The sequence below is a fragment of the Trypanosoma cruzi genome, genomic scaffold (genome assembly GCF_000209065.1).
Source record: "Trypanosoma cruzi strain CL Brener 1047053516805 genomic scaffold, whole genome shotgun sequence".
In the NCBI taxonomy this organism is placed as follows: Eukaryota; Euglenozoa; class Kinetoplastea; order Trypanosomatida; family Trypanosomatidae; genus Trypanosoma; species Trypanosoma cruzi.
This window is the reverse complement of record NW_001849494.1, coordinates 43,904-70,313: the sequence shown is the minus strand read 5'-3', so window position 1 is coordinate 70,313 and position 26,410 is coordinate 43,904. Positions and strand designations below refer to the sequence as shown.

Here is a 26,410-nt window from a genome sequence, read left to right as displayed (position 1 = left end):
CGTCATCCCCCCACTCTCTTACGGCAGCAGCAGTAGGACTATTCGTGGAGGAGAAAAGTCTTCCGGTGGCGGTGTTCCTCCGGTCTCAATCTTGTTAAAGGGACCGGGCGGAGATGAATTTTGCTCTGCCCACCGAGTACTATGTCGCCAAACAAAACGCGGCGGCGGCGGCGGCGGCCAGAACGAACGGCGAGAGACCGCCAAACCTCTACCATGCGTTTGAGGACTCGCAACAAATCCAGCAGTGGGGCACGGCGGTCCCGCAGCAGGCCCCTCAGGGCGTGGACGGGCAGCGGCAGGCGTACTACAATTATCCACAGCAACAGCAACAGCAACAGCAAGAGGTTTTGTATGCCCAGTATCCACAGCAGGCTATACCACCACAGCAACCACAAGCACGGGGATTGCCGCATGCCGCGCGAGGGGGACAACGCTCCCCTATACGTTCACCGACCTCTCAGTCGCGCTCCTACTTGAATGCGCAAACGCAACCCGCCGATAGTGTCTTATCCTGGGAAGTCCAGCTTGCCAGATCACATGAGAAAAGCAAATTTCTTGATCACCCCTCCATCCCAAGGTTTCTACATCCAAACTTGGTGGAGGACATGGCACGGGTGCCACAAACCATTCCGTATATTCTTCCCGTGAGCCGCACCACCATGCGGCCAACATTTCAAACCCTGCCAAGTACTTCACAGCTAGCCGACACACTGCAGCTGCCTCTGGGTATCACATTTCAGCCATTTGCTGAAACACAATTACCCGAAGTGGATCTTTCATCACTCGGAGGTAGGATGATTCGCTGTCGCAAGTGTTCTGCCTACATTAACCCATTTACCACGTTCTGTGAACAGGGGAGGCGCTGGCAATGCATTTTGTGTCGCCAATTGAATGAGGTTTTTCAGGATTACTTTTGCCCCATTGATCCACAGACAGGGCTGCGAACGGATGTGTTGCAACGGCCGGAGCTTACGTACTGCTCTGTGGACTTTTATCCAACTTCCGAATTTCTGCGTCGTCCACCGCAGCGTCCCGCATTTCTGCTTATGCTGGACTGTTCTTATCAGGCGATTGCTTCAGGGCAGCTACATGCCATTTGCCGTGGCGTTCTTTCTGCACTTGAAACGATGAAAAATGAGGATGCTCTTTACATGGGTGTCATTGGATTTGCCTCAACGGTGTATTTCTTTAACTTGGGGTCCGCTCTACAGGCCCCACGGGTTATAATCGCACCTGACGTTGTGCACGATGTATGTAACGTGGATGACAACTTTAAATTTGAGCCTATTGAACTTCCATGTGCTGTGAATGAACTTGTCGTTCACGTGAAGGATGCCTACCGTTTGTTGAAGGATCTCTTTGAAAAATTACCGGAGACATTTGCCACAACAAAAGACGTTGGATGTGCCTTTGGTCCGGCGCTGGCTGCTGCCATTTCGATGTTGGAGAACAGCGGCGGCAAAATTGTTGCGAGCATTGACGCCATGCCGTCCATTGGTGAGGGAAAACTGAAACCGCGTTTCGACATGGCAAAGTTGTCCAACCAGCCAAAGGAATACACCGTATGCTCGGCCGCAAATGAGTGGTACAAGCAGCGTGCTCTGGCGTGTTCGAATAGCAACATTTCTATTGATTTGCTTGTCAGCGGTGCCCAGGATGTGGATTTGACGACAATCGCTCCGTTGTCCCGCTTTACATCGGGCAGTATTTATCGCTCGACTCCACTCACCATCAACGGCATGCCGGAGCAGGTGCACCGTATTCTGACCCGTTACGTAGCGTTCGAGTCTATTTTGCGGGTGCGTACATCCAACGGGCTGGTTGTGCCTAACTTCTACGGCCATTGCCACGTACGGGAGCCGGACCTCCTGGCGCTCCCAGTGGGTGACGAAGATTCTTCATATTCGGTTCAGTTGCAGCTGGGGTCTGAGATTAAATCCGGTTTTGCATATATTCAAGTTGCCATTGTACACACAAATCGTTCACGCGAACGACGGATTCGTGTACACACATATCAGTTGAATGTCTCACCTTCTCTTAGCGCCGTGGTGAACTCTGCTGATTCTCTGGGAGTTACATGCTTTCTCAGTAAAATGGCTATTGATTTTGCCGTCAATGCACCCTTTCAGCAGGCGGAAAAGCGAGTAACGGACAAACTTGTTGCGACGCTGCGGGCAGCCAAGAAACACAATGATGGTTTGGGCTTACGGTATGGACATTTCATGCTGCCAGAATCGCTGCGATTTGTGCCGCAATTGTTGCACGGCTTTTTTAGGAATGCGGCGGTGGGGTTGTCTACCGCAACTCCCATTCTTCCCGATGAACGTGTGGCTTCCATGTCGATGGTCATGTCCACTGCGCCACACACAATGGTACCGTACTACACAGGGTGGTCATACGAGGTGTACTCCCCCCACGCCGCACCAGAGAATTTCCCTATGCCCATTTTTCCCACGCAAACGTACTTCAGGTCCGATGGCATTTTCCTTGTGCACGTAGGGTCCACGCTGGTACTGTGGTACGGGCGGAAGGCGGATGCTCACGTAGTGGAGGCATTTGGTCTCACACCGAGTGCAGAGGCGCCTCGTTCATCACAGCCACCCATTACGGAGGAGCAGCTTGCTGCGCTGCGTGGTCGTTTTGACGAACTCGTGTGGAATTTGCGCCGGGATATTCGGGGAGCCTTTACTGCGTCGTTGGAGGCGTGTCCGCAGGGGAACTCCGTATTTGAGCCCGCGCTAACGCGAATGATGACGGAAGACGAAGTGCGAACGCTTCCGAGCTACACGACATTCCTGCGTGACTTGTGGCAGAAGGTCTCGGTCACGGGTAAGTAAGGGTGCCGTTCGCAGGAGGCGAGAAGGGGGACGTGAGAGGACAGTGAGGTTGCTCGTGCAGGGGATTTTGGTTTGCTTCCTTTATGTTTTCTTCTTTTTCCGTTTTGATTAGGGGCCTCCGTTCCTGTCGTGGACGAGCGCCTAGGGGCCGACGGTGTCTCTGACGGGTGTGAGGCTAAAACGCTAAATAAAAACAATTATTAGAAAAGAAAAAAACAAACAAACAAAAAGAAACTGGGCAAACAAACAAAAAAAAAAGAAGGTTGATGGAAATTGTGCGTGCAGGCATGTGTGGATGAATGCGGCTACATGCATGCAGTATATACATACGTGATGTGTGTGTGTTTGTGTCTACACACAAGAGACCAATGCGGGCCCGAGGGAAAACGGCTGTAACAACCGGCCAAAGGAGGGGTGGGAAAAGAAGGCACATACACAGGCACTGGAAAAGGAAACAGTGAAGGGCGATGAAGCACATGCAAATGAGATTGTATGTATATATTTGATTTATAAAGGATGCCGCAAGAGAAGAAAAATGAAATGAACGGGAGCCCGTGGGGAGAAGGAAATAAATAAGGGAGTGAAGTGAGAGTGACGCGTGTACACTTTTGTGGGCGGGTGCGTGGGGGGATATCTTACGATGTACTCCCTTTTATTATTATTATTATTAATTATTATGTTATTCTTTCTCCATATGCTACTAAGCGTTTACATGTATGTATGCATGTCTGTATGTGTGACTGTGATCGTTGGTGGAATGTTCTTCTGTGCTTTTCTTTCCATGTCGTCATTGTTGGACGGACTTCTACTCGAGCGTCACGCAACACACCACACGGTGTAGTGAACAGGAGAAAACAAAACCAAAAACATATACAAGAAAAGAAAAAAAGAATAGAAGGGAATAGATGCAGCGCGTTTCTCTTGTATTGTTGCCGCTTCTACTGCTGTGGATGCTGCAGGCGACAAAGGGGGTTGCTGCGGAGTACGGCGAGCGTAGCGTAGCGAAGGGCAGCCGTGAGGAACAAATTGTGTTCTGGGAGAAGGAGATTGACAGGTTGCGCAACGGTGAACTTGCAAAGGCATACCAAACACTGTATACGACCCAAATGGCCTTAAATGAGGCGAGGCGTCATAGTGGATGGCTCTTCACGAGTAAAGATGTCCAGGCTCGCATTAAAGTGCTGGACGCGGAGTACGAGAAGAACATGGCGGCTGTAGTTCTCCTGAAACGGGAGGAAGAAATGATGCTGGCGAAACTGAAGCCGCTCCATGGCATCGTCTCGCGACGCTTTGCGCAAGAACAACGCAATGCCATTGTGGACGCTGTGAACCTGGTGCAGCAGGCAAGCTACGATCAGGCGTGGTACGGCTCTCTCTTTGACCTTGGTGATGCAGAGACGCTTACGGATATTATTGTGGGATTTCTTCTGCGTTGGCTGATAGGATATGTCCTCCTGTATCCCTTTGCTGCCATTTACTACGCCCTCTGGACGGCGCCGAGGAATATCTACGCTTACTCTTCTGGAACATCGGACATTCCCGTGGGAGTCGTAGCGTGGTGCGTGTCTGTTTCCGTTATGCTGCTCCCGGTAATGGCACTTGTGGGCGGTTTTTGGTACATTCGAAGGCATTACGGCGATCGCGTAACGGAGGCACTGCGGGCTGCCAGGGAACGTGAACGAGGACGACGTTAACGGAAATAATAATGATAAAAAAAAAACAACAACAACTAAAACCAAAAAAAAGAAAACAAGCCTGAGGGCGAAATTGTTGTGGGGGGAGCGGCAGCAACAAAATATTCTTATGTTTCATGCAGGAGCTGCTATGCATCGTGACGCGAATGGAGGCGGATGACGGGGGGAGGCGCCACGATTTTTACTTTCATTTTACCCTTTTCTTTTTTTTTTCTTTTGTTCCCTTCCGAAGGGAAACTGTTGACGCGTCTTTCTCTGTCGAGGCGTCTGTGAGCTCCCCTTCTTTGCGTGGCGAGGAGGGGGGGGCGGCTGGGGACATCCAGGGGGAAGGGAAGGAAGATGCGGTCCACTCGCGAACGATATGAGGAGCGAGACGAAAACAAAAGGGCGCAAATGATGTCTGACGGGGGCAGTGTGGAGGAAACACCTTCCACCTCGGGGCTGCTCGTCCCGCCCTCTCTCGCAGCTGTGCTGCGCCCACATCAGATTGACGCATTGCATTTTTTGTGGAGGAAACTTGTGGAAGAGGGCATACAACGCGTAATACAAGCGAGCCCGTTGGCGCCGTTGCCGGAGCGGGTACGTCTCTACCAGGAGGTTTTTGGCTGCATCGTTGGCCACTCGATGGGCCTCGGCAAGACCGTCACTATTTTGAGCTTTCTTATGCTGCTCCAGCAACATTACACTGTCAGCAGCAGGTCTGCACCGGCGTTACGTGCCATTGTGCTGACCCCTCGAAGTTGCACGTATCATTGGCAGTGCACCGCGAAAGAGTGGATGCTCCCTGCGCTGTTCAACGATACGCTTCTCCCCATTTACGTGCCACTGGGCTCCCGCGGGACTGAGGCGATGGTTCTGGATTTCTACCGCAAGGGCGGCATTCTTTTTCTGGGCTATGAAGAGTACCAGAAACTTCTTCGATGGGCGAAGGAGACCGCAACAAAGTCACAAGGTTACACACGCGTTAAATCGGTGTTTGACTATTTTCGTCCACCGCTGCCTCTGAGTGGCAAACTGTCCCTGCTGGAGGTGCTGGAAAGCCCGGACGTGGTGATTCTTGACGAGTCGCACCGGCTTAAACGGGTAAACTCAAAACTTGTGGGGGAGCTAATGGAACACCTGCGGGGGGTGCAGCTGCGGGTGGCGCTCACAGGGACTCCGCTGCAGAATCACTTGGAGGAATATAACGTCATGTATTCTGTCGTGACGGGGACTATGATGCAGTCGGGGTCCTTTCGTCGCCTTTTCACAATTCCCATCGAGCGAGGGCAGTGCGTGGACTCAACGTTTCAGCAGTTTCTGGAGATGCAGAAGTGTGTTGCGTCTTTGCGTCGATTCTTTGCGAAAACCATGCATCACTGCGGGCCGGAAGTTCTTGAGCAGGAGCTCCCACCACGGCGGGAGTACGTCATACTTGTTGGGCTGTCGCCGACTCAGGAAGCGGCGTATCGTGCCATGCTGAAGCATTACATCAAGGAAGAAAAAACCCGCATAATCCTCCCGCTTCATCACGAGGCCTCTCACGTCTGTTTTCATCCTTCATTGACCTCGAAGCGGTTGCGGGAGGCGACACACTCGTTTCGTGAAAGAGTTGTCTCCCATTTGTCGCTGAACAACGACGTGGATGACTGCAAAAATAATGGAGGACGGAGAAGTTTTTCCTTGACGTCATCGGATGAAGTCTCCTCACACGATTTCAATGACGCCGACATTGATTTGACCTTGGAGCACTTCAACGTGGCGGAGTCCCCGAAGCTTCTATTGACTGTTTCGCTTGTGTGGCACATAATCGAGGAGTTACACGAGAAGGTGGTACTTTTTTCCACATACAGGAGCCATTTATTTCTTTTGAAGCAACTGCTACGAAAACGAGGGCTGCTGGCGGACGTGATGCATGGAGGACTAGATGTAAAGGACCGTCAGCGCATCATCGAACGTTTTACAGAAGACGCATCTATTTCGGTTCTGTTGTGCTCTACAAAGGCCAGTGGTGTGGGCATTAATTTAGTTGCGGCGAATCACTGTATTTTGTTTGATGTCAGTTGGAATCCAGCGGATGATACACAGGCAACATACCGTCTTTACCGTTACGGCCAACAGCGGCCCGTGACAGTCTACCGAATCGCGACCGACGGGACGTTCGAACATGTTGTGTTCTTCTACGCTCTAAGCAAAACATGGCTTCATAAGAAGATAGTCGACGTGGCAGACCCCACACGGTATGAGCGCCACATGAAGGAGAACTTCTTCATTTACCCTTGTAGGGTGTCGATTGACTTTGAGCGAAGCGGAAATAGTGAGGAAAAACGCAGCCCACTTCCAAATAATGATGCGGTACAGAAAAATTGGCGAGAGTACGCCACTAGCCATTGCCCAGCTCTGGCACTAACGGAACCGGACGGAACATTTGCGTGGATACGCTCCATATCTGAACATTCCTTCTTGTTGCGTGACGATACGGACGAGGTGATTCGGGAAATGGGAAAGCGGTTCGAAACTCAGAAGCAGGGACTTAATTTGCCAATTGTCATGGAGACCACGCAGAACGAGGATCGACTTTTAGAGGACGTGCACCATTCATTACTGGAGCGATGCGAGGGGGCTTTACATGACTGTCTCTGCGACGGCGCAGCCCGCTTGCTGAGCACACTGCAGCGGCAGTCTGATGCCTTTGTGGAAGATAAAGCGATGGACTCAGTCGAAAGTGAGAAACTACTGTGCAGCCTATTTGCGACTCTCGTTGGTGTTGACGAGCCGGCGGAGGGATTAACAGAGATTTTTGCCGTGTTATTTCACCGTGGCGTGGAGGAGGTGATGCGGACTGTATTGAGTAGACCATCATACACCAATTTACGTGCGGCCTTTAGTAGCAGGCTGGTCGGCGGCAATTTGGCAAAAGACTCACTTTTGGACTCGCTGCGCTTTCGCCCTTACACTCTTTTCTCTCGCATGAAGCCTGTGGAGGCCACATACGTCTTGACAGAGATGGGGTTTGTCAGACCGTTTGTGCCACACTGCATTCTTATTGGTGTGTCTCTGGCGTTTCACGGGGTCAGGGGACCGAGGGGAGCGCTGCAGGCGTTGTGCCGCATATTTGCCTCTTCAGACGGCCGTGACGATGACGAGAAAACAACCGAGAGTCTGGCAGTGGAGGCAGAGAAGGCTGTGACACGCTGCATCGAGGGGATATGGCCGCCGTGTGAGGGGATGACAATTCCAGAGGCCCCTGCCGATCTGGAGGTGAGGCGCTGTCTCACGGAGAGGGCATACCGAACCGCAAGGGAGCGGACAAGTGGATTTTTCTCCCTGAAGGAGGCGGCAAAGTATCTCGGTCTTCGTGCCGTCCATGGGCGACGCGACTTGTACCACTGCAAACGCTGCTCGGATGGTCTGTTGGATCGCACGCCGCCGGACGCTGTACTGAGGTGCGGGCGCTGCCACTACAATGCGGAGTTTGATTTGCAAACATGCGTTGACACTCGTCACGCATGTGCTCTCTATCAGTTGTCCGTGCTTTTCGGACTCCTTGACGCCTTTTCCGTCTCGCGTAGTTTCACGACGGCGTTTGTCCCGAGTGCATGTCGTGATGTCCTTCAAGTCCTTCGGCAGCTGCGGCACTCGCATACGGTGGAAATGTCGAATAACTTTGTTTCCGACGCGGTAAGCATGGGGATCGACGTGCTTATATCGGGCCTCCCGGAGAAGACGGTTTCTCTGTTGTGCCTGCAGTGCGGCGTGACGGATATGACGGCTTTGAAGAGTTTCTTGGTGGCGGATTCGAGTCGTGTGTGGTCGGCAGTGCTACGGAGTCATGTTCGGCAGTTGGTGATGGATTGGTTCAAGGCAACGACGGCGATGGGCCCCAAGGCACAGGCGATGGCAATGCCCGAGATGACAGTGGTGCTCGCGTTGCAGTCTCTCGCGAGGAAATATGGCGGTGGCGGTGCATATGCCAAGGACCTCCTCTTGGGCTCCACGCAAGGCCAAGAGGCGTTGAAGTTGCGCTTCATCTGCGATGGGCTTGTGAAACTCATTTATGCCGAGCGGCTTCTGGCGAACCCACTCACTCGGGCAACCCTTGATGCCTTCATGGAGTACGCGACCCCCAGCGAAAGCAGTGACGGCAGCGGGAGTGAAAATAGCGGCCATAACAGCAGCGGAGGTAGAAGAAGCAGAAGAAGCAGCACCCGCGGAAGACGCAGGGGGGAATTTGAGAGTTGTAGTAACGCATCGTGTTCATCAAATTCTTTGAGTATTGCTTCTGTTTCCCGTCGTGTTTGTGCGAGGAAGCGACGGCGGCATACATCACAATCATCCTCTTCTTATTCCAATGCCTCTGTCGCATCGTCGTCATTCAGCTCGTGCTACTCCGATGATGATGACGGTGAAAAAACGGCTTCAGACTCGAAGAGTGTAGCTGAGCGTGCCCGTCGGGAACTGATAGAATCTGAGGAGGTGCTGCGTCTGCGGTCGGTGCAGTATTGGGCGGCTTACTGTGAGGTGTATGGCACGTGTAGCATAGAGTCACTGACAGTCATGGTGGAGGATGAAGAGAATGGAATGACTATTCTGCCGCCTCCCCCGAACAGCTTCTGGGTGAGTGAGATGAAGCGGGTAACACGAGAGGGCATGCGACTGGATAGCGTGGTGAACGAGTTTCTTGCAAAGATCATGACGTTGAGTACGGCAATGCGCGTTATCAAGTAACCCGTAAGGGCTTATAAAAGGGGAACCTATACCTTCATAAAAGGAATAATTGTAGGTGGTGATGAAAAGTGTTGATAAGGGGTGACCGGATTGCATTTGAGCTTGGTTTTTTTTTTCTTTCTTTGCGTGTTTGATTGTACTTTTGTGAGTTTTTGTTGTTGTTTTTTTATATGCATGAGTTGTCCGTGGAATCATTTACGTTGGATTACTACTAATTCTTTGTTTAATTGTTTTCTCCCACCCACCCTTTTATTATGTGCGGAGGGGGGTGCACGAAGAGGAGGTGCGGAGGAAGTCATGAGCACCTACGACGACTCGTTTGAGGGCAGCGACACGAGTTTATCGCCGTCGCCGCGATCGTCCTTGAGGGATGAATCCGACGCTGCCGTCATTCTGTCACAGCCATCTGCTTCTTCCGTGCCAATTCCGGTGCCCGTTGAGCAGGAGCTGCCGGAGGCGACAAATAGCCCAGTGCAGGCGCTGCCAGGCGACACGTTGGCGGACCGTGCCGACGCCGCCACTCCCACTCCTCCAGTTGCTAACACTGCCGCTGCTGCTGCTGTTGCCGATCCCCTTTTGGCGTCTCCTGCTTCGGTCAGCTCGCTTCCGCAGAGGGAGTTAAAAAGCCCCGTCGTGGGTGGTGCGGCGCCGGCATCGGCGGATAAGGCGTCCGTGGACACGAATTTGTCCCACATTGAGGTGAAGTTGGGTGGACTCAACGCACCCTCCACAGCAAAGTTTAAGGCGCTGTCGTCATACGTCGCATTTGGTGCCACCCCGCCGGGGTCAACGAGTGTTTTATCCGCCACAACCAACGAGACACGAAGAGAGACACAAAACAGTGTTGCCGCAGAAGTGAAAGAGAAGAAATTTCCGACGGAAACCCCGCCAGTTATTCTGTCTATAGCCTCAGAGACCGATGGCTCCTCTTCAAGACGAGAGAGCAGCGTTTTCAGTACGCTTTCACAACATCTCACGAAGAGGCAGTCACGAGAAGGAGAATCCAATTCCGAGAAGCTCCGGAAAGAGTCTGCGGCGACGGCCGTCGCTGCGACCCATCCTCTTGTGGACGAAAAGAAAGATGAGGGCGCAGATGGTGTTGGTCTTGCCATGGCACCGTTGCTATTGCCGCAAGCCGGTGAATCACAGATGCAGTCTAACGTCTCGATTTTATTTCCGGCGCCCTCCACAGACTTTCCAGGCGTGCAGTCTAATCCGTTTGGTGTGGAGGGTGCGCTTGCCAGTCTTCCACCGCCGCTTCCCTCCCGAGACCCGCGACAGGACCCCAAAATTGTGGAACTTCGCGAGACGTCGGAGGCGGTGGAGCGTCTGGTGCGGGCCTTCGCGCTCCTGCGTGGACACGTGGCCGCACCTTCTTCCGACCCTCTTGCCGATGCAAAGGTCTCTTACGCCACGAAGGACACAGAGAAGCTGTCGAGCCTTCGACTGCAGCGCGGTGTGGGGGATGCGGCCACATTGCGGGTATCCCAGTCAAGCAGTCGACGCCCTTTTTTGCCGCGGTCGAAGACCGTCGACGAATCTCGGGACGCAAATGAAAAAGCGGCTCTGCAGATGAGTGAGGCTGCCGTGGAGGAGGCCATCATGTGCCTCGTTATGGAGCTTATGCAGAGTGATGCGAGGCAACCTTTTGAAGAAAATACTGGTAGAAAGTTTATTCACCCATCCCTAGAATTTGTGGGTATGGACAACTTTAACTTGTTTCCCCCATCAAAGCAACGCAAATTTCCCCGGTTTTTACAGAAGATTGACACTCCTTTTTCTGTTTTTGATGGCGGGATGCAGACATTTGCCCCGGGGGATCCTGACGCCTCGGAGTCCTTGTTTCACAGCGTTTTTCAAGGATTACAGAAGTATGTATGGTCGCACGTAGCTGCGACGGATCGCCACACAACCAATCGCTTTCCACCTGTAAGTGCTCATTTTGCGTGGGCCCTACAGCTTGACTTGTTATTGGTATGCATGCAGACCCTTGAAAGTCGCTTTGCTGGAGAGCGTGCAGGCACAAAAGATGGCTCAACGGTGTGGATACAATACGAGGGTTCGCGCGAAGCGGAGCCACTGGCACGAAACGCTGCTCACTGCTTACCATTTGAGGTACTTGATGCGAAACAGCGTGATAAAACTGTGTTTCGCCTCGAGTATTGGGTGACAAAAGACAAGATGTGGACCGTTTTGGAGGCACTCGTCGCTTCCATTCGGGAGGGTATTGTTTCTCGCTCTGACGGCTACCGGGCCTTCTCCACTGATGAGGAGATACACATTGATCCCAGTGCGTTGCTCCCAACACGAGTTCCGCTCTTCTCATTAGTGCCACAGGAACGTTTAGGGGCGGCACACGATGATGAGAGAAATGGTATCCGAAAGGAGGCCGCACAAAAAGGACAAGAAGAATCGAGGAGCAATTTTTTTCACATACATCCAAACACAATGGAGTCACTTGCACATGCGGTATCAACAGCCGGCACGGAGCTTCTTGAGTCGGACCGTAGAACTTCCGGGAAGAACTATAGACAAAGTTACCACGATGCCACAACCGCCGTGGCAGAGGCTGTGTGTGAGCTTTTGGATGATGCGGGGATCCGCGCGGCTATACAGCGCCGTGCCAAGGCGAAGATTGCGGCGTTGTCCGAGCGGCGTGAAATGGACAACACTTTGAGCCGACAGGAGAAGGAGCGTTTTCTCATAGAGACTGCCGAAGCGGAGGCAGAGCGAGTGGTGCGGAGGATCCTGCATGAGATACGAGTCGATGAGGCTGGGGATGCATGACACTTGTTTTCTATATATTTTTTTCATGTGTTTGCTTCTTTTTTTTCTTTTTCTTTTTGTGCGTGTGTGTTTTTTGGTGTGTTCGTTTGATCCTCTCTTCTGGTGAGGATTCTTATGCGGGCATTGTGTGTGACTGGCGACGGGTGGTTGCCGTGCTGTGCGGGTGCGTGCCTCTTTCCACCAATTTGTTCAAGCGGCCATTTATACATCCTTCTCTCTCTGTGTGTGTATGTGCGTGTGGGTGCACGTGCCGTGGTGACAGGTACATTTTTCTCCCCGCTGGACGCTTAATCACAGCGAGACGTCAGACAGACAGACAGACAGAGAGAGAGAGAGAGGGAAAGAGAGAGACGCACATAGAAAAACATATATAAATTACCAGGGAAAGGGGTGGCTCTGTACATCACATAAAAACGTGTGTATCTTGCCGGCTTTTCTTATTGGGCTGTGGATCTGTGCGTGTGCGTGTGCGTTTCTGCGTGCCCGCTGAGAAGTTACCGCCCCAAGGCGTCAACGTCAGGAGTTGGGTGGGCGGGTGTGTTTGAGTGGTGGCAGAAGAGAAAAAATATACAAGCAAGGCAAAGAGGAAGAAAGCTGAAGAAACCCCCTCAAACAATTTTTCTTGTTAAGAACTCAACATCAACGAGAGCCAAAGAAGCAGTTGTTGTGCCCTAAAAGAAAAAAAAAAAGAAAATTAATAATAAAGCGAAAAAAAGAAAAGAACGAAGAAACAAGAACAAACGGGGTGGCAGGAGAAATAAAAAAAATCTTTCTTTTTATTGGGTGCCTTTTTTCACGCACGCAGTTTGATCTGCTCTCGGAGATTACCCGCTCGTATGGAAGACCACCGTGATAACGGGCCGCCCCCGCGAGACCGGGCGCGCCGCGGGCGCAGCAGTGACAGTAGTAGTAGTAGCAGCAGATCGACGCAGAGGTGGCGCCACAGGACGACACGTCATTGGCGGTCACGTTCTCGCCACCGCCACGCCTCTAGGAAGCGTCGCCGAAGCTCTTTTCGACGGAGCAGCAGCAGTAGGGAGAGTAGTTGCAGTAGTGATCGACGTGGGAGTAACAGCAGCAGTAGCAGAGGACGTCGCCGATCGCGTTCGCGGTGGCATCGCAATTCGGGCGGATCACGCAGAGGTGGGGCTGCGGCCGCCTTATTGAGCTCGGAGCCATTTAGTGTGCGGGCAGACCAGGGCTTGTTGGAGCGCCCAGAGGCGGATTGGGTGTGCGGGGTGTGCAGCAACCCCAACTCCGTGCGGCGGGAGGAGTGCTTTAGGTGCGGAACGCGCTTTGCGGTAAGCATCAACGCAACCCCGAGCGAGGAGATAAAGGTTTCAGGCCTGCCGGATAAAGTCGTATTTGTTGACATTCAGCGGGCACTTGAGGATCGTTTCACGGAGCACGGGGACACCTGCCGCATTGTTGCCTACACAATAGACACCAAAGTGAACAGAAAAGATAATGCGAAGGAGCAGGTGGCATACTTACTTTTTGACAGTGTGGCGGAAGCAGCCAAGGCACTGACGTACACCCGTTCTTTACTTGCCGTCGGCCAAACCATGTGCGCCATGGAATTTTCTTTGAAGCGACGTGCCAACAGGAAGCCAACGCCCACGAGAGGCGACACCGAAATGAAGACTGCCGTAAAACCGGTGGATGGCCTTCCGGACCATCTACAACCGGGTGTATGGAAGCCGGTAGAACGATTCTCTTCCCCAACGGAGGAAAAGGAATACCTGGACCTGCTGTCAAGACACTGGGAAAAATTGTCGCAAGGGCAGAAGGACTACTATGACGAGGGTGTTCGTAGAGCATTGGCGGCACAGCGCCGAAGGCAACAGCAAGGGAACGTCTCCACCGCAATGAAGGGAACGACCCCAAATGCTGAGTCCACGGTTGTCGTTCCGCCGAGTAACGGGTCATCACTTGAGAACATTAAAAAACGGCTGGCGGAGAAGAGACGGGCCGTGCAAGGCGGTGCGAGTGAGGGGCAAACTGCGAATGAGCACACGACGTCGGCTGCCTCCCTGAAGGAGCGGTTGGCTATGAAGAAGGCACAGCTGTCGTCGGTAGCGAAGCCCTCGAGCGTCACAGAGACGGAGACGGCCGCTGTGGCCGTGCCATCAGCCCAGACCCTCACGTCGCACAAAGACACCGCACCGACTCCCGTACATTTATTCTTTGGCTTTCCCATTCCATCACGCTTTCCCACCAAGACGGACTACCTGACGCATTCGAAGTCACCATCCTTTCGCGCCGGATTGATGTTCCGATATGTGCCACCCGCAGTGGCAGAGCGCATTGTGCCCCCATCGGCCCGACCGCCCCCAGCATGAGGCCAAATCCGGCGTCACGGTGATAAACAGAAACAACAAAAACAATAGAAGAGAAGGAATGCACGACGAAGAAAATTTGAGGTTTATGTGAACTGAGTTTTCTTTTTTTCTTATTGACGAGCAGGGGCGACAAAATGCAGCATTTGCTCTTTTTTTAAATTTTCTGAGCGGGGACATTTCCCTTTTCTTCTTATTTTTATTGTTTTTTTTCCCCAGTGGACTGACGTTCTTTTCTCCAGCGGGTATCGCGGAACGAAAAATAAAACAACGGGAATAATAACAAACAAGTCACACACACAAAACCGCAAAAAAAAAAAAAAAAACAAAACAAAACAAAACAAAGAGAATAAAAAACAAGAAATAAACAAATAAATATATAAAGAAAGCTCTCAAAATGACGTGCCGAAAGCACGTTGTCTGGGATGAGAGTAATCTTGAGGACAATGAGGAGTATCGCCGCCTGCACCCCGTGACCATGCGAATAACAGAACCGAAAACTCCCTACGAGTACGCTGAGTTTGATGAGGAGGGAAACTTTGATGACTACTCGGAGGCGACGGATGGAAATAATAAATCGGAGGATCAAGGTAGCAGCACATGGGACCCGCAGATAAATGCGCTTGCTCGAGAGTTGAAGGAGGAGTTCCTGAAGGATGTGAACAAGCAGGTCGCACCGATAAGTCCTTCAGGTCGCCCGATGCTGCTAGCCACCGTTACAAACGGCGAAGAGCTTGAGAGACAGCATGAGGAGAAGTTTAAAAGGATGCGCAGGGCGGTGTACGCGGACGAGGGGGCCAATTACAAGGCTTTGCTGGGCAAAAAGCATGATGGTGATGACGACGGGGAGGAGGAAGAGGAGGAGGAGGAGGAGGAGAAATGAAGGGAGGCCAGGGGAGGCTGAACCTAAGATATATATATATATATATATATACAATGCATTTATTTCTTTGCGAGTTGCTGGCTTGGGGTCGGGAGAAGTGACGGACATTGTGTGATATTGATTTTCATTTTGTTGGTGCTTCGCACCACTTGTTTCTTTGGAGGCAATACACCTGGATTCGGCGCTCATTGGTGGTTTCAGTAGCGACTCTCCTCCTCTTCGTTCTTTTTATTCTTTTATACTCATAGTCGTATGTTCCTTGTTTTGTTTGGGTTTATGTGCTTGTTGTTTGCCCTTTTCCCCAAGCGGTTTGAGGGGTACACGAATACGCCTGAGGAGAAATGGTTGAAGTGGGGGATGGAGAAAATGGGGGGCGAAAGCTGTCATATTCAGCGGTTTTGCTTTTTTTTTTTTCTTCTTTCCTTCCTGTTCTTCTTCTCCATATGTGCAGATTTGTTTTATATCTCTCCGTTGCGTTTTCATTGGTCTTAAACCCTTTGCCCAAACTTGGATTTTTGGTGCGGAAGATGAGGTTTTATTTGCCTTTTCTATTATTTATTATGCTTTTTTTCTGTTTCCTTTTTTTTCTTTTAAAATAACTCCAGCGCCATGTTGCCCTCTTTACGGCTATAATGAGGTGCGTCATATACTTGCAATTCTTTTTGGTGCTGATTTGGCGGGTACGAGGTGCCTGAGGAAGGCTTTGAGAGACACTGCTGTCTTTTTGCTGCCGCCGACCACCAGATTGTGCGTGGAGTTGCGATATGACGACGCGTGCAGCAGGTGGACAGAAAGTCGTCTGCGGAAACGGCAAGGATGTGAATTTTTGCTGCGCGAGAGGACGCAGTGGAGCTGGCAGCGCCAGCAGGGATGCCGTTCTCACGATGCTGCAGGATGATAAGCAAAGCGTTTGAACCTTGAGTATGGGCGTGAAGATTTGGAGGGTGCGGGGAGGCGTGTGAGGAGGAAAAGAGGATGAGGAGACGCTGCGGCGGGAGTGGCTTCCACGACCCACAGCGGACACGGAATTTAGCGGCAATAATTACCCCCTTCTTTTCCCGCGGAAACGATTATATGTTTTTCTCTCCGGCTCAATAATGTAATTCATCTGAGAGCTTCTTTTTGCCCCATTCCTTGTTTTTTTTTTTTTGTGGCTTTCCACAGGGGGATAGTGGTGTAGTGGTGGTGAAGATGGGGCTTAAACATATGGGCATTGCCTCCATGATTCTACTAAATGCCATATTCACTTCCTTTTACATGGATGTATTTATGAGGCAGCATATGCTGAGTGTTGAGCAAAATGGTGCCCGCGCTGTTAGCAAGAGAAATCGGCAGATCTTCTGGCAATTGGGGTTGGGCCAGCTAATATATGCCTTTTGGAGGGGCACACGGGATGTTTTTTTTGATTGGCGTGGGAATTTTTGTTTCTCTGCTTTTGCCTATTTAAAATTTTGGCGATTGTCACGCGTTGGTCCTACCTGGGCCGTATCATTTGTGCTGCTCTGGTTACCAATGCTTGTAACGTTTCTGTCTAGTGCGGTGCAGTTTACTCTATGGATGGCTCTATACGAGCATCTTTTGGTATGCTGCGAGTCAGCACTGCGCACATTGCCAAAGGGGGAGTTGGGACAGAATGATCGCGGTTTTGTCGCGTACCACATATTGAGTGGCGTGGGTGTGGGGACGGCGTATTACCTGAGCGAGTTGGGAGGAATGGAGCAGGAAGAGTTGTATGCATTTCGTTTATTCACAACGATATGCGGGCTTCTTGCGGCACTGCTACTTTATGCCTGTGGCCGCCAGCAGCGCAAAACGCTGAAAGGGCACGAGGGCGTGGAAGAAGGCAGCGCAGTGAATTCCGAAGAGTTTGCCCGGTTTGCACAACAGACCATGAATCGGTGCAGCATGAAAGCAACGATGTTTTTGTGGGCGCTACAGGGTTATAGTTCTATCTTTTCTACAGCATTCTTTAACATTTTTTTGGACATGAGTAGTAGCACGGTTTCTGTCTCTGTGCGGATCCTTTTTTTGCTTTTTACTTATGCAGCGCCACATGCAGTTGTTGCCGTTGCCGTTTTATTTTACAAGCTGGTGGGAAAGAAGAGTGTTGTCAGTGGTGTTCTGGCCACGAGAGCCGTTGTGGGCGTCCTTTTTCTCGCAGTTGCTGCGCAAGAGGCACAATGTTTTTTTCATTTTATGAATGCCAATTTTTCTTCGAGCATCTTTTTATTGCTGCTCTTTTTGAACCGTGTGCTGACAGACGCAATGGGGTACTTGCAAGAGTCTATCCTTTCTGACCTTGTGGATGAGGATACGGTCATATTCTCTCGTACGAATCCAACGACAGAGATGACACGGCGTCTGTTGGCAATGGTGTCGAAGCCGTCGGGGTATGTAGCATTGGCGGCGACATCTCTCATTTTTGCGTACATGGGCTGTAGTCATTCAAGTCGCCTTGAGGAGACTCCCGGTGCTGCGGTACTTGCTGGTGGGACGGCACTGTTGACATCGCTGCTGACGTTATGCGCATGGCAGCGCTATTACAATCTCGAGGGGAACCATCTGCAGTTTGTGCGGATGGCCTTACGTAGGCGCACCGACAAAGATGCACGATTGGTGTGAGTGCCATAGGAGGAGGAGAAGGAACTCTTTCTTTCCCTCTTGGAGGCAAAAAAGCAAAGAATGAAGGGCGGGGTGAAGTGGCGTTAACAATGACACGCGCGGAAGGATTTTACTTTATGCTTCCGAGATGCGTGTGTCGAGAGTCCGCAACAGGATAAGGCTGGGAAGGATTACGGTGTGTGTTGATGAACACCTCTTTCTCTTCCTGTGCATGGCGTGATTTTTGTCTCGAATGACACCGCAGTGGGGGGAGGCAGCGTGCGCAGTTCCTTTTTTCCCATTTTTTTCATTTTTTTTTGTTATTATCAAACTCACCCTCTTTTTATGCCCTTTTGATACGGATGGGCAGGGCGCTAAAAACTTCCACTTCGTGCGTTCGCAATGAGCCCGGCGATTGTGGTTTATGTTTTGCGTATTCGTTTTCTCACGGGTGTGTGCGTGTTGGATACGTGTCCTTGTGGGCGTGAAGGGGTGCCGGGCAAATTGGATCGGACTGCTTGTTTCTTATTTTGTCGCCTAGCCTCTCAGTGGGACTACGGGATTGAATGGACCTCATCTAGACACATGTACGTGTTGCTTTTTTTGTTGGCGTTGCCGGTTTTTCCACGGACGCTTCGTTGCTTCCGTTTTTTTTTTTTTTAAATTAATTTAGTCTTTATTTTTATTTATTATTATTTTTGGCTGACGGGAGAGGCGGTCTTTCCTGGGGGGGTTGTGTTGTGTCTTTTTGGTGGCCGGCGGTGCTTTGAATTCCTGTCTGTTGCAGAAGCAGCAGCGACAGAAGCGATGACTTCGAGGCCCGTCACCGGCATGCGGTTTCAGACGATACATGGCATGGGGGGCGGTCCGCTCGCCAGCACGATGTCGAGCAGCATGCGGCCAATCACTACTTCCGGCGGAGGCACCACGCTGGGGCGCATCCAGGCCCAGGTGCAGGATGGCAACTTCACCTCCACGGTGTACGGCTACATTCGTGACCACCAATACGACGAGGCGATTGAGATTCTGCTGCAGCAGCTAGAGGAGTTCCCGCGCAGCCGTGCCGCCATCTCCCTTATCGCATACTGTTACTATCATGTTGGTGACTTTGACGAGTCGGCGCGGATGTACCAGCAGTTGGTGAAGATATGCCCTAACGTGGAGGAGTACCGCGTATACCTTTGCCAGGCCCTCTACAAGGCGGGCGCGTACGCGGAGGCAAGTAAGTTGTGCAGCATGATTATATCCGAGCAGTACGAGATGCGGCTGATGAAGCTGCAGGCCTCCATTGCCTACGAGCAAGGGGAAATACCACAGACGAAATCGTTTCTTGAAAAATGCCCGGCGGAGGACCCTGATGTGATCATCTTGCAGGGTTGCGTCTTGTGCAACGAGGGCAACTATGAGGAGGCGCTGGAGAAGTTCCAGGAGGCACAGGCCGGGCTTGGGTTCAAGCCGGATCTCGCCTACAACATCGCACTCACGTACTACCGCATGCAGCAGTACGGGCCGTCCCTGAAGCACATCGCGGAGATCATCGAGCGGGGCATTCATGAACACCCGGAGCTAAACATTGGCAGCAACACGGAGGGAAACGAGGCCCGGTCGGTGGGGAACACCCAACTTCTGAAGGAGACGGCTCTCGTGGAGGCGTTTAATCTCAAGACGGCGATAGAGTTCATGATGAAAAATGTCCAGGCGGCGAAAGAAGCCCTTACGGACATGCCGCCACGCCTGCAGGAGGAGTTGGATCCCGTCACACTCCACAACACCGCCCTTGTGAACATGCCGGAGGACCCATCCAGCGGCTTCAGCAAACTGAACTTTTTGCTGCAGAACCCGCCATTCCCCCCAGAGACGTTTCAAAACCTGTTGCTCTTCTACTGCAAGTACCAATACTTTGATCTGGCGGCGGACGTCCTCGCGGAGAACCCACACCTCAGCTGGAAGTATCTTTCCCAGAAGAATCAGTCTCTTTACGACTTTCTTGACGGACTCATTACGGCGCAGACGTCACCCGCCGAGGCGTACCGGAAGTTTGACATCTTAGCGCAGCACCACATTGACCTGCTTCGCAAGCTTACCAAGAAGCTTCAAGATGCAAAACAAAGCCATGATAAGGAGAGTCTTCGCACGGCACTGCGGAACTACGATGACGCCTTGGAGGAATACATTCCGGTCCTCATGGCACAGGCAAATATATACTGGGAAATTGAAAACTACCCCATGGTGGAACGACTTTTTCGTCAATCGGCAGAATTTTGCTCAGAGCATGAAATCTGGAAACTCAACGTTGCCCACGTCTTTTTTATGCAGGAGACGAAGTTCCGTGAATCAATTCGTTACTACGAGCCTGTGGTGGAGGCAAGCCAAGAAAATCTTCTAAACTGCAGCGCTATTGTACTTGCCAACCTCTGTGTGGCGTACATCATGACTGCCCTGAACGATAAGGCGGAGGAGATCATGCGTCGCATTGAGCGTGAAGAGGAAAAACTGACATACGCAGATCCCGACAAGCAGCCGCTTCATCTGTGCATTGTGAATCTTGTCATTGGCACACTGTACTGCTCGAAAGGAAACTTTGAATTCGGCATTTCACGTGTTATCAAGTCACTGGAGCCGTACCATCGCAAGATTATGACAGATACCTGGTTTTACGCCAAGCGGTGCTTCCTGGCACTTGCGATGCATCTTGCGAAGCACATGGTAGTGCTCAAGGACTCCACATTTGAAGAGATCCTGACTTTTTTTGATCAGGCCGATCAATATGGCGAGAAAATCCCTGCCTTTGTGCACCCCGACCCCACCAAACAGGACACATCCACTAGAAACACCGTCCGCTGGGAGGCGCGGCAGCTCAAACACCTCTACCTTCAGCTTGCCGAGTAAACAAATGAAAATTCTCGCCTTGATGGGTTGGACGCCCACCCGGCTGACGCCGTCGATGACGATGTAAACTTGCTAGTTGGGAGAACAACGCAAAATACAAAGGAGCCGGTGGAAGTGAGAACAGCGGCAATACTTAGAAGAAAAAGAAAAAGCAGGAACAGAAAGAAGAGAGAACGGTTGGAACGACAACCTCGTTGCCTGCTATTGCGTCTTTACGGATGGGTCAGGAGAGAGTGGAGAGTGTCTGTTTGTGTTTTTTTTTTTTTTTTTTCTACTTCCGTTTTTTTTCTCTTTATTATGATGGGATGGAGATAGAGATAGAGGGAGGGGTAATTGGGTGCGTTAACGTGCCGGGTGATATATATATATACATATACTCCAGCATGAAGGTAAAGATATTAGACTGCAAGAAACATGAGCACTCGGCGGGGGAGACGCTGGAATTTCAGCTGGCTGAAGTGGACAACTCATTTGCCAATGGTTTGCGCCGGGTGATGCTTGCGGAGGTTCCAGTGCTAGGGATTGAGTCGGTAACAATAATCCAGAACACGTCTGTTCTTCCCGACGAAATGATTGCACATCGGATCGGTCTTGTTCCACTCTATTCCATGAAGGCAAGGCGGATGCAGTACGCCCGTGATTGCCTGTGCGGCGGCAGCGGATGTGGGGAGTGCCAAATCAACGGAGAGCTTAAGGTGTCCTGCCCCTCGAACAAGCACAGTCTGCAGGTATTCATGGATTCCCTGAAGATCGACGATGAGGAGGTGTACCCGGTGAGCTCTGAGGAGCATGGCGTATGGCTGCTCACGCTCGGACGCTCACAGGAGTTGAACCTTCGCGTGGTGATTCGGAAGAACATTGCGAAAACGCATGCCAAATTTATGCCGGTGGCAACCGTGGCAATGCGCTATGCGTCCGATATTGTATTGAACCCGGACGGTTTCGCAAAACTAGACACAGAACACAGGCGTCAGTGGGTGGAGCGGTGTCCTCGTCAGGTGTTTCGTTACGACGACAGAACAGGTCAAGTGTTGCTTGCGGACCCTGACGCTTGCATCTTTTGTCGTGAGTGTCTTCTGAAGGAGCCGCCTTTTAATAAGCTGGCGGAGCCTCTTGTTTTTGTGCGCCACAAGAAGGACAAGCGCGGATACCATGACTTCACATTTACAGTGGAGTCCACGGGTGCGCTGCCGGTGCTGCAGATCCTTTACGACGCTGTTGAGGTGTTGCGCCGTAAACTTGAGCGGGTGCGGGACGGTCTCACCGAAAACCCCAACGCGGATGAGATGGTGCAGACGAGGCCCATTGGCGGTGCTCCAACGGCGCCCGTGGTGGTGAACGAAGACATTTTGGAGCGGGATGGGGCTGAGGATAATCTCACGTTTGTGATGAACTGATGGCGGCACATCACCGTCGCTATAATTACGGCTATTATTTCCTCCTATTGTTTTTTTTCTACACGATATATATATTTCTTTCCCGTTGTTGTTGGGGTTTTTTTACCCAGCAGCCGCGAGACACTTCTTCTCATTTCTTCTTTGTGGTGGTTGTGTGTGTTTGCCATCCCTTTCACTGAGATCCTTTTTTTCTCCACTTTTTTATTTGTTTTGCGGAGGTTGCGGATTTCCCGATTGGGTTTTCTCTTTTATTTTCTTTTTGAGCCTTCGTTTGTGCCTGCTGGCCGCTCGCGGTTGTTCGCTCCCCTCGCCGCACATCTCTTCTGGACGCGCTGCCGATATGAGGCCGTCGCCGCCACAGCCAGCGGGTGCGCGGCATCCGAATGCTCGCCTTCCGCGTATTGCCCCCGTGAATCGTCCGGCCATCACGCAGGAGGGCATCGCGCGCATGTTGGAAACGGGGAAGCTGTCGGCGGATGTTGATCTTGAGAAGCTCCTCATCAATGACAAGTCCTTCACGACGAGGAAGATGAAAGTACATCCTTACGACGCGCGGCTGGTCCCGGCGGTGATGACGAACCTCTCGCCGTATAATAAAATGAACGGCTTTGTGCTGGACGTTGCGGATATCAAGAAGGTACCTGGCAAGCTCAACCTGAAGGATCTTAAGGAGTGGGAGTCCGGCGAGCGGGATCACTCAGATGTCCCTTATACCCCCGACTTTTCTTTACGTTCTCGGTCTTCCCAGACACAGTTGGCATCACCCAAGCGGGAGGACACAAGGACCTACGCGGAGTTGCTAGATGTCTATTCAATGCATGAGTTTATTATTCGAAAGGGTGCAACTCTTAGAAGTACGCCTGAGTTTGCGTCTTTTAAACGACGCTACGCCGCATCTTGGGGCAATGTGGAGCTGGTTATACGACGACTAGAAGAGTTTCTTAAGAGTTACGGTATAGAGCTTGCATATGTGGACGGTAGAAAGGTTGTTGCATTGGCCACATTCCAAATTGACGATCTTCTTTCTCGAGAGGAGATGTTGCAGTGTTTTGCAAATCGTGAGGAGCTGGAGCCTCTCACTAGCAGCGTGACCCAGCAATTTGCGTCTGGTGTTGACGGTCGTCAGCTTGCGGCGCGGAAGATTCAGGCGACGTGGCGCATGTACTCCCAACGCATTGCCTACCGCCACCTACTTGTGGGCACACAGGCGGCCATTGCCATTCAACGCAGGTGGGCACTTTATAGGTCGCATTCTCTCACGAGGAAGACAATAAAGACGCAGAAGGAAGCACGTCTGCTTAGTTGGAAGAGGACGATGGAGGAGTTTACCAAAAGTTGGCCGAAAATAAAGGAGGGACGCCGCACAATTGTTCACTTGCCTTCCCTGTCATACCCGCGTTTCCACGCAAAACATGTTCCTTTTTACTTTGCGTTGCAGATGGGGCAATTGACGCGAGTAGCCGATCTACGGGATCCATTAGTGGATGTGGTTATGGTTGCGCCGTTTCGACCGGAACCGGAGGTACTGGAGTATTATTTTACGCTTCTGGAGGACTCGGGAGTAGTGAATCCGCGAGGGCGACTGACACTGTTGGTTCCAGAGGATGCCAAGCGACTGCCCTCTGTTCTCAGCCTTACACGACTGCTGCTGCTTAGCTCGCGCCTTATGAAGTGTCTATCATCGCTCTGCAAGAACCGACCTGCGTACCTCGTTCCAGGTGTTATTGGGGCCGAGGAGCTGTCGCTTGCTATTGAGTTAAACCTTCCTATGCTTAGTGCGGATCCCACCATTGCGCAGGCCATTAGTAGCAAAACGGGTACCCAACGCTTGATAGAGTTAGCGGAGCTTCCCAAGCCAGTTGGTATCTACGGCTTGCGTGACCGGCGTGAACTCCTTTCTGCATTGGCATCCCTAATGACAGAGCATAAGGAAGTTAACAGGTGGCTTGTGAAGCTGGAAACCGAGTCGTGTAGCCGGGGTCATGCGTACTTTGATGTGAACCGTATTCGCGTGCTGAAGAGTAGTGACGAGTCGAGTAAGACTTACGATGGTGTTCTGGCGGAATTAATGGAATACGCCGGGAAGAGGGCACGGTTGGTTCACCCCAACAGTTACCCAGACTGGGAGGCATACGCAGCGATGTTTGATGTCGTTGGTGGGTGTGTGGAGGCTGTGCCAAACCGAATAAGGACATCATTGACGGCCAATCTCTTTATTGAACCGACGGGTGTGGTGAGCCTGCACTCCGTGGTGGAGCCCATGTTAGCCCCCGCATTCACCGTTATGGGTTGTCGCTTTCCGTTTCAAAACTTTGTGCCATATGCGGCAGTTCGTGACGCCGCTCTTTGCGTTGGCAAAGCTGCATTTCGGAGACGCGTCATGGGTTATATATCCGTTGACTTTGTGTTGCAGGAAGCGGGCGATGGGGTTGCAGCGGAGCTCTACGTTGTGGACGTGGATCTCTGCCTTACCAACAATGCCGCTGCACATCTTTTTGCCTGTTTGGTAACGGGTAGCGTCTATGACGTGGAGACGGGCAGCTGTGCAAACTCGAACAAAAATGAAAGTCTGGCTTATGCGTATAGCGGCATAATTCACAGTCCCTTTCTCTCAGCGGTGCGACATCGAACATTTTTTTCACTTTGCCGCTCAAGAGGACTTTCTTTTGACCGATACCGCCGTATCGGTCTTGTATTTCACATGGTGGACGTTTTGCTTTGCGGCTGCCTTGGCGTGCTCTCTGTCGGTACGACGAGGAGCCACGTGACGCGGGCGATGAAAGAGTTCCAGAACTTGCTGAACCTCGAGCTCCCCAAACAGAGCGAGCACTCAGCGGAGAGCAACTTTGTGTACTTTTCTTCCGCCATACACCAACTGATACGGTCTGTCTCAATCTCCAAAGAAATGTAAAGGGATGCGGGGTATACACATGAACTCAGGGGCAGGCAGAGGAGGAATGATAGAATGTCTTGCTTAAAATTCGTTTCCTGTTTCTCCGCCTGCCTGAATATACGCATGTTCTTTTTCTGTATTTATGTGCGTTGCTGAGCACCGTGTACGGACGATTTAAACCCGTCCCCTCTACCGCTGAGTTGTGTGGTATGCACATTGCACACCGCCTCCTTTTGTTTTTGGTGTGTGCGGCCCGTGCATTGATATAAACGTGCATACATGTGTTCTTTCTGCTGTTCCCTTGCCTCTTCTTTATGAGTTGGCGCGGCCATCAGGGGAAAAAGAGAGATAAAACAACAGTAAAGGAAAAAAAAAAAACAAAGAAGAAGAAAGAAAAAAAGACAAAAGAAAAAGAGAATTATTTTTCTTGCGTTGCTGTTCGCCACAAAGAAAATTGACGGACAAAAAAGGAATTCTGTAAGAAAAAAAAAGGGGAGAGAGAAAGAGAGAGAGAGGAGTGGGCAAAGCCAGAAGAGATGGCAGAGGACAAGGACGCCGTTTCCATCTGTGCTCTCTCGGAGGACCCGAAGGAAAAGAAGGGCAATGAAAAGAAGCCTCGTGAAGCGGAGCCGCAGAAGTTGAGCGAAGAAGACGAATACATTAAGATCCAAGTGGAGCTTCTTGTTACGCGGGCTGGCGACAGCAATCCAGTGCTGGCCGCTACAGCTATCCAACAGCTTATCGAGTTGCTGAGGACAAATAAAGGAGGCAGTGTGGCCTCCGTTCCTAAGCCACTAAAGTATGTACGGTCCATGTATGCACAGCTGGAAAAGGCCTTAAAGGACACAGCAGATGCTTCGGTCGCAGTTCGGCTTCATGATGTCCTTTCGTTTGTTGCCATGACGATTGAATTTCCTGATGGGAGACGCGCTTCTTTGGAGCACAAGCTTCAAGGGACCCAAGATGATTTGGCAGAATGGGGACACGAATACCTTCGCTTTCTTGCCGGCTCCATCAGCGCGGAGTGGAAGGAGCGTATTGGAAGGGCAGAGGGTGTCAACCATCTGACGGGCTTTATACGGCAAATTGTGAGTTACATGGTATCCCACCAAGATGAGCCCACAGCTGTTGATCTCTTGATGGAAGTGGAAGACATGAATGCCATACTGCCGCTCACGGACAGTCATAATTACAGGCGCATTGCCAGTTATTTGGCCGCAGTTAGCAAATACTTGACACGCCCCATGGATACAGCAGCTCTCAGAGTGGTTTATGATATTTATGTTAAGATGGAATCGTACAACGAAGCATTGTTAGTGGCACTGCAACTGGGTGATCGGGGACTTGTGAAGGGCCTTTTCGAAAAGTGCTATAGCGCTCCAG

At 51.4% G+C, this 26,410-nt stretch overlaps 11 protein-coding genes across 11 annotated transcripts, besides 22 other annotated features; all 11 read left to right on the top strand.

Annotated features, from left to right (window-relative positions):
• Nucleotides 1-6,221: part of a sequence feature (areas merged during assembly that could not be assigned to a particular haplotype. This can correspond to areas where the two haplotypes were merged or to regions with more than two copies in the genome that were merged during assembly.) that runs on past the window's edge.
• Tc00.1047053508409.130 (protein transport protein Sec24A, putative) lies at nucleotides 114-2,837 on the top strand (the record flags this gene model as incomplete). Its single annotated transcript, XM_813751.1, has 1 exon — nucleotides 114-2,837. One exon carries the CDS (start codon nucleotides 114-116, stop codon nucleotides 2,835-2,837), a length of 2,724 nt encoding a protein of 907 aa, XP_818844.1.
• Nucleotides 159-178: a microsatellite.
• Nucleotides 3,023-3,098: a sequence feature (T-rich).
• Nucleotides 3,490-3,515: a microsatellite.
• Nucleotides 3,743-4,531, top strand: Tc00.1047053508409.110 (hypothetical protein, conserved; the record flags this gene model as incomplete). The annotated part of the gene is made up of 1 exon (XM_813750.1): nucleotides 3,743-4,531. The coding sequence occupies one exon, from the start codon at nucleotides 3,743-3,745 to the stop codon at nucleotides 4,529-4,531; it is 789 nt and encodes a 262-aa protein (XP_818843.1).
• Tc00.1047053508409.100 (hypothetical protein, conserved) lies at nucleotides 4,871-9,238 on the top strand (the record flags this gene model as incomplete). The annotated part of the gene is made up of 1 exon (XM_813749.1): nucleotides 4,871-9,238. One exon carries the CDS (start codon nucleotides 4,871-4,873, stop codon nucleotides 9,236-9,238), a length of 4,368 nt encoding a protein of 1,455 aa, XP_818842.1.
• Nucleotides 6,222-6,444: a sequence feature (areas merged during assembly that could not be assigned to a particular haplotype. This can correspond to areas where the two haplotypes were merged or to regions with more than two copies in the genome that were merged during assembly.).
• Nucleotides 6,445-7,293: a sequence feature (areas merged during assembly that could not be assigned to a particular haplotype. This can correspond to areas where the two haplotypes were merged or to regions with more than two copies in the genome that were merged during assembly.).
• Nucleotides 7,294-7,703: a sequence feature (areas merged during assembly that could not be assigned to a particular haplotype. This can correspond to areas where the two haplotypes were merged or to regions with more than two copies in the genome that were merged during assembly.).
• Nucleotides 7,704-12,233: a sequence feature (areas merged during assembly that could not be assigned to a particular haplotype. This can correspond to areas where the two haplotypes were merged or to regions with more than two copies in the genome that were merged during assembly.).
• Nucleotides 9,413-12,025, top strand: Tc00.1047053508409.90 (hypothetical protein, conserved; the record flags this gene model as incomplete). The annotated part of the gene is made up of 1 exon (XM_813748.1): nucleotides 9,413-12,025. One exon carries the CDS (start codon nucleotides 9,413-9,415, stop codon nucleotides 12,023-12,025), a length of 2,613 nt encoding a protein of 870 aa, XP_818841.1.
• Nucleotides 12,234-12,425: a sequence feature (areas merged during assembly that could not be assigned to a particular haplotype. This can correspond to areas where the two haplotypes were merged or to regions with more than two copies in the genome that were merged during assembly.).
• Nucleotides 12,332-12,376: a microsatellite.
• Nucleotides 12,426-13,206: a sequence feature (areas merged during assembly that could not be assigned to a particular haplotype. This can correspond to areas where the two haplotypes were merged or to regions with more than two copies in the genome that were merged during assembly.).
• Nucleotides 12,699-12,792: a sequence feature (T-rich).
• Nucleotides 12,862-14,367, top strand: Tc00.1047053508409.80 (hypothetical protein, conserved; the record flags this gene model as incomplete). The annotated part of the gene is made up of 1 exon (XM_813747.1): nucleotides 12,862-14,367. The coding sequence occupies one exon, from the start codon at nucleotides 12,862-12,864 to the stop codon at nucleotides 14,365-14,367; it is 1,506 nt and encodes a 501-aa protein (XP_818840.1).
• Nucleotides 12,882-12,918: a sequence feature (GC_rich).
• Nucleotides 13,207-14,655: a sequence feature (areas merged during assembly that could not be assigned to a particular haplotype. This can correspond to areas where the two haplotypes were merged or to regions with more than two copies in the genome that were merged during assembly.).
• Nucleotides 14,656-26,410: a sequence feature (areas merged during assembly that could not be assigned to a particular haplotype. This can correspond to areas where the two haplotypes were merged or to regions with more than two copies in the genome that were merged during assembly.).
• Nucleotides 14,674-14,740: a sequence feature (T-rich).
• On the top strand, nucleotides 14,762-15,247 carry Tc00.1047053508409.60 (hypothetical protein, conserved; the record flags this gene model as incomplete). Its single annotated transcript, XM_813746.1, has 1 exon — nucleotides 14,762-15,247. The coding sequence occupies one exon, from the start codon at nucleotides 14,762-14,764 to the stop codon at nucleotides 15,245-15,247; it is 486 nt and encodes a 161-aa protein (XP_818839.1).
• Nucleotides 15,211-15,241: a microsatellite.
• Nucleotides 15,276-15,298: a microsatellite.
• Nucleotides 15,781-15,839: a sequence feature (A-rich).
• Tc00.1047053508409.50 (hypothetical protein, conserved) lies at nucleotides 16,439-17,869 on the top strand (the record flags this gene model as incomplete). Its single annotated transcript, XM_813745.1, has 1 exon — nucleotides 16,439-17,869. The coding sequence occupies one exon, from the start codon at nucleotides 16,439-16,441 to the stop codon at nucleotides 17,867-17,869; it is 1,431 nt and encodes a 476-aa protein (XP_818838.1).
• Nucleotides 18,496-18,548: a sequence feature (AT_rich).
• Nucleotides 18,656-20,737, top strand: Tc00.1047053508409.40 (hypothetical protein, conserved; the record flags this gene model as incomplete). Its single annotated transcript, XM_813744.1, has 1 exon — nucleotides 18,656-20,737. One exon carries the CDS (start codon nucleotides 18,656-18,658, stop codon nucleotides 20,735-20,737), a length of 2,082 nt encoding a protein of 693 aa, XP_818837.1.
• Nucleotides 20,985-21,034: a sequence feature (A-rich).
• Nucleotides 21,043-22,134, top strand: Tc00.1047053508409.30 (DNA-directed RNA polymerase II subunit 3, putative; the record flags this gene model as incomplete). The annotated part of the gene is made up of 1 exon (XM_813743.1): nucleotides 21,043-22,134. One exon carries the CDS (start codon nucleotides 21,043-21,045, stop codon nucleotides 22,132-22,134), a length of 1,092 nt encoding a protein of 363 aa, XP_818836.1.
• On the top strand, nucleotides 22,475-25,045 carry Tc00.1047053508409.20 (hypothetical protein, conserved; the record flags this gene model as incomplete). The annotated part of the gene is made up of 1 exon (XM_813742.1): nucleotides 22,475-25,045. One exon carries the CDS (start codon nucleotides 22,475-22,477, stop codon nucleotides 25,043-25,045), a length of 2,571 nt encoding a protein of 856 aa, XP_818835.1.
• Nucleotides 25,389-25,445: a sequence feature (T-rich).
• On the top strand, nucleotides 25,564-26,410 carry Tc00.1047053508409.9 (26S proteasome regulatory non-ATPase subunit, putative; the record flags this gene model as incomplete). The annotated part of the gene is made up of 1 exon (XM_813741.1): nucleotides 25,564-26,410. A coding segment is annotated over one exon (847 nt), but the record flags the coding sequence as incomplete, so codon positions are not given.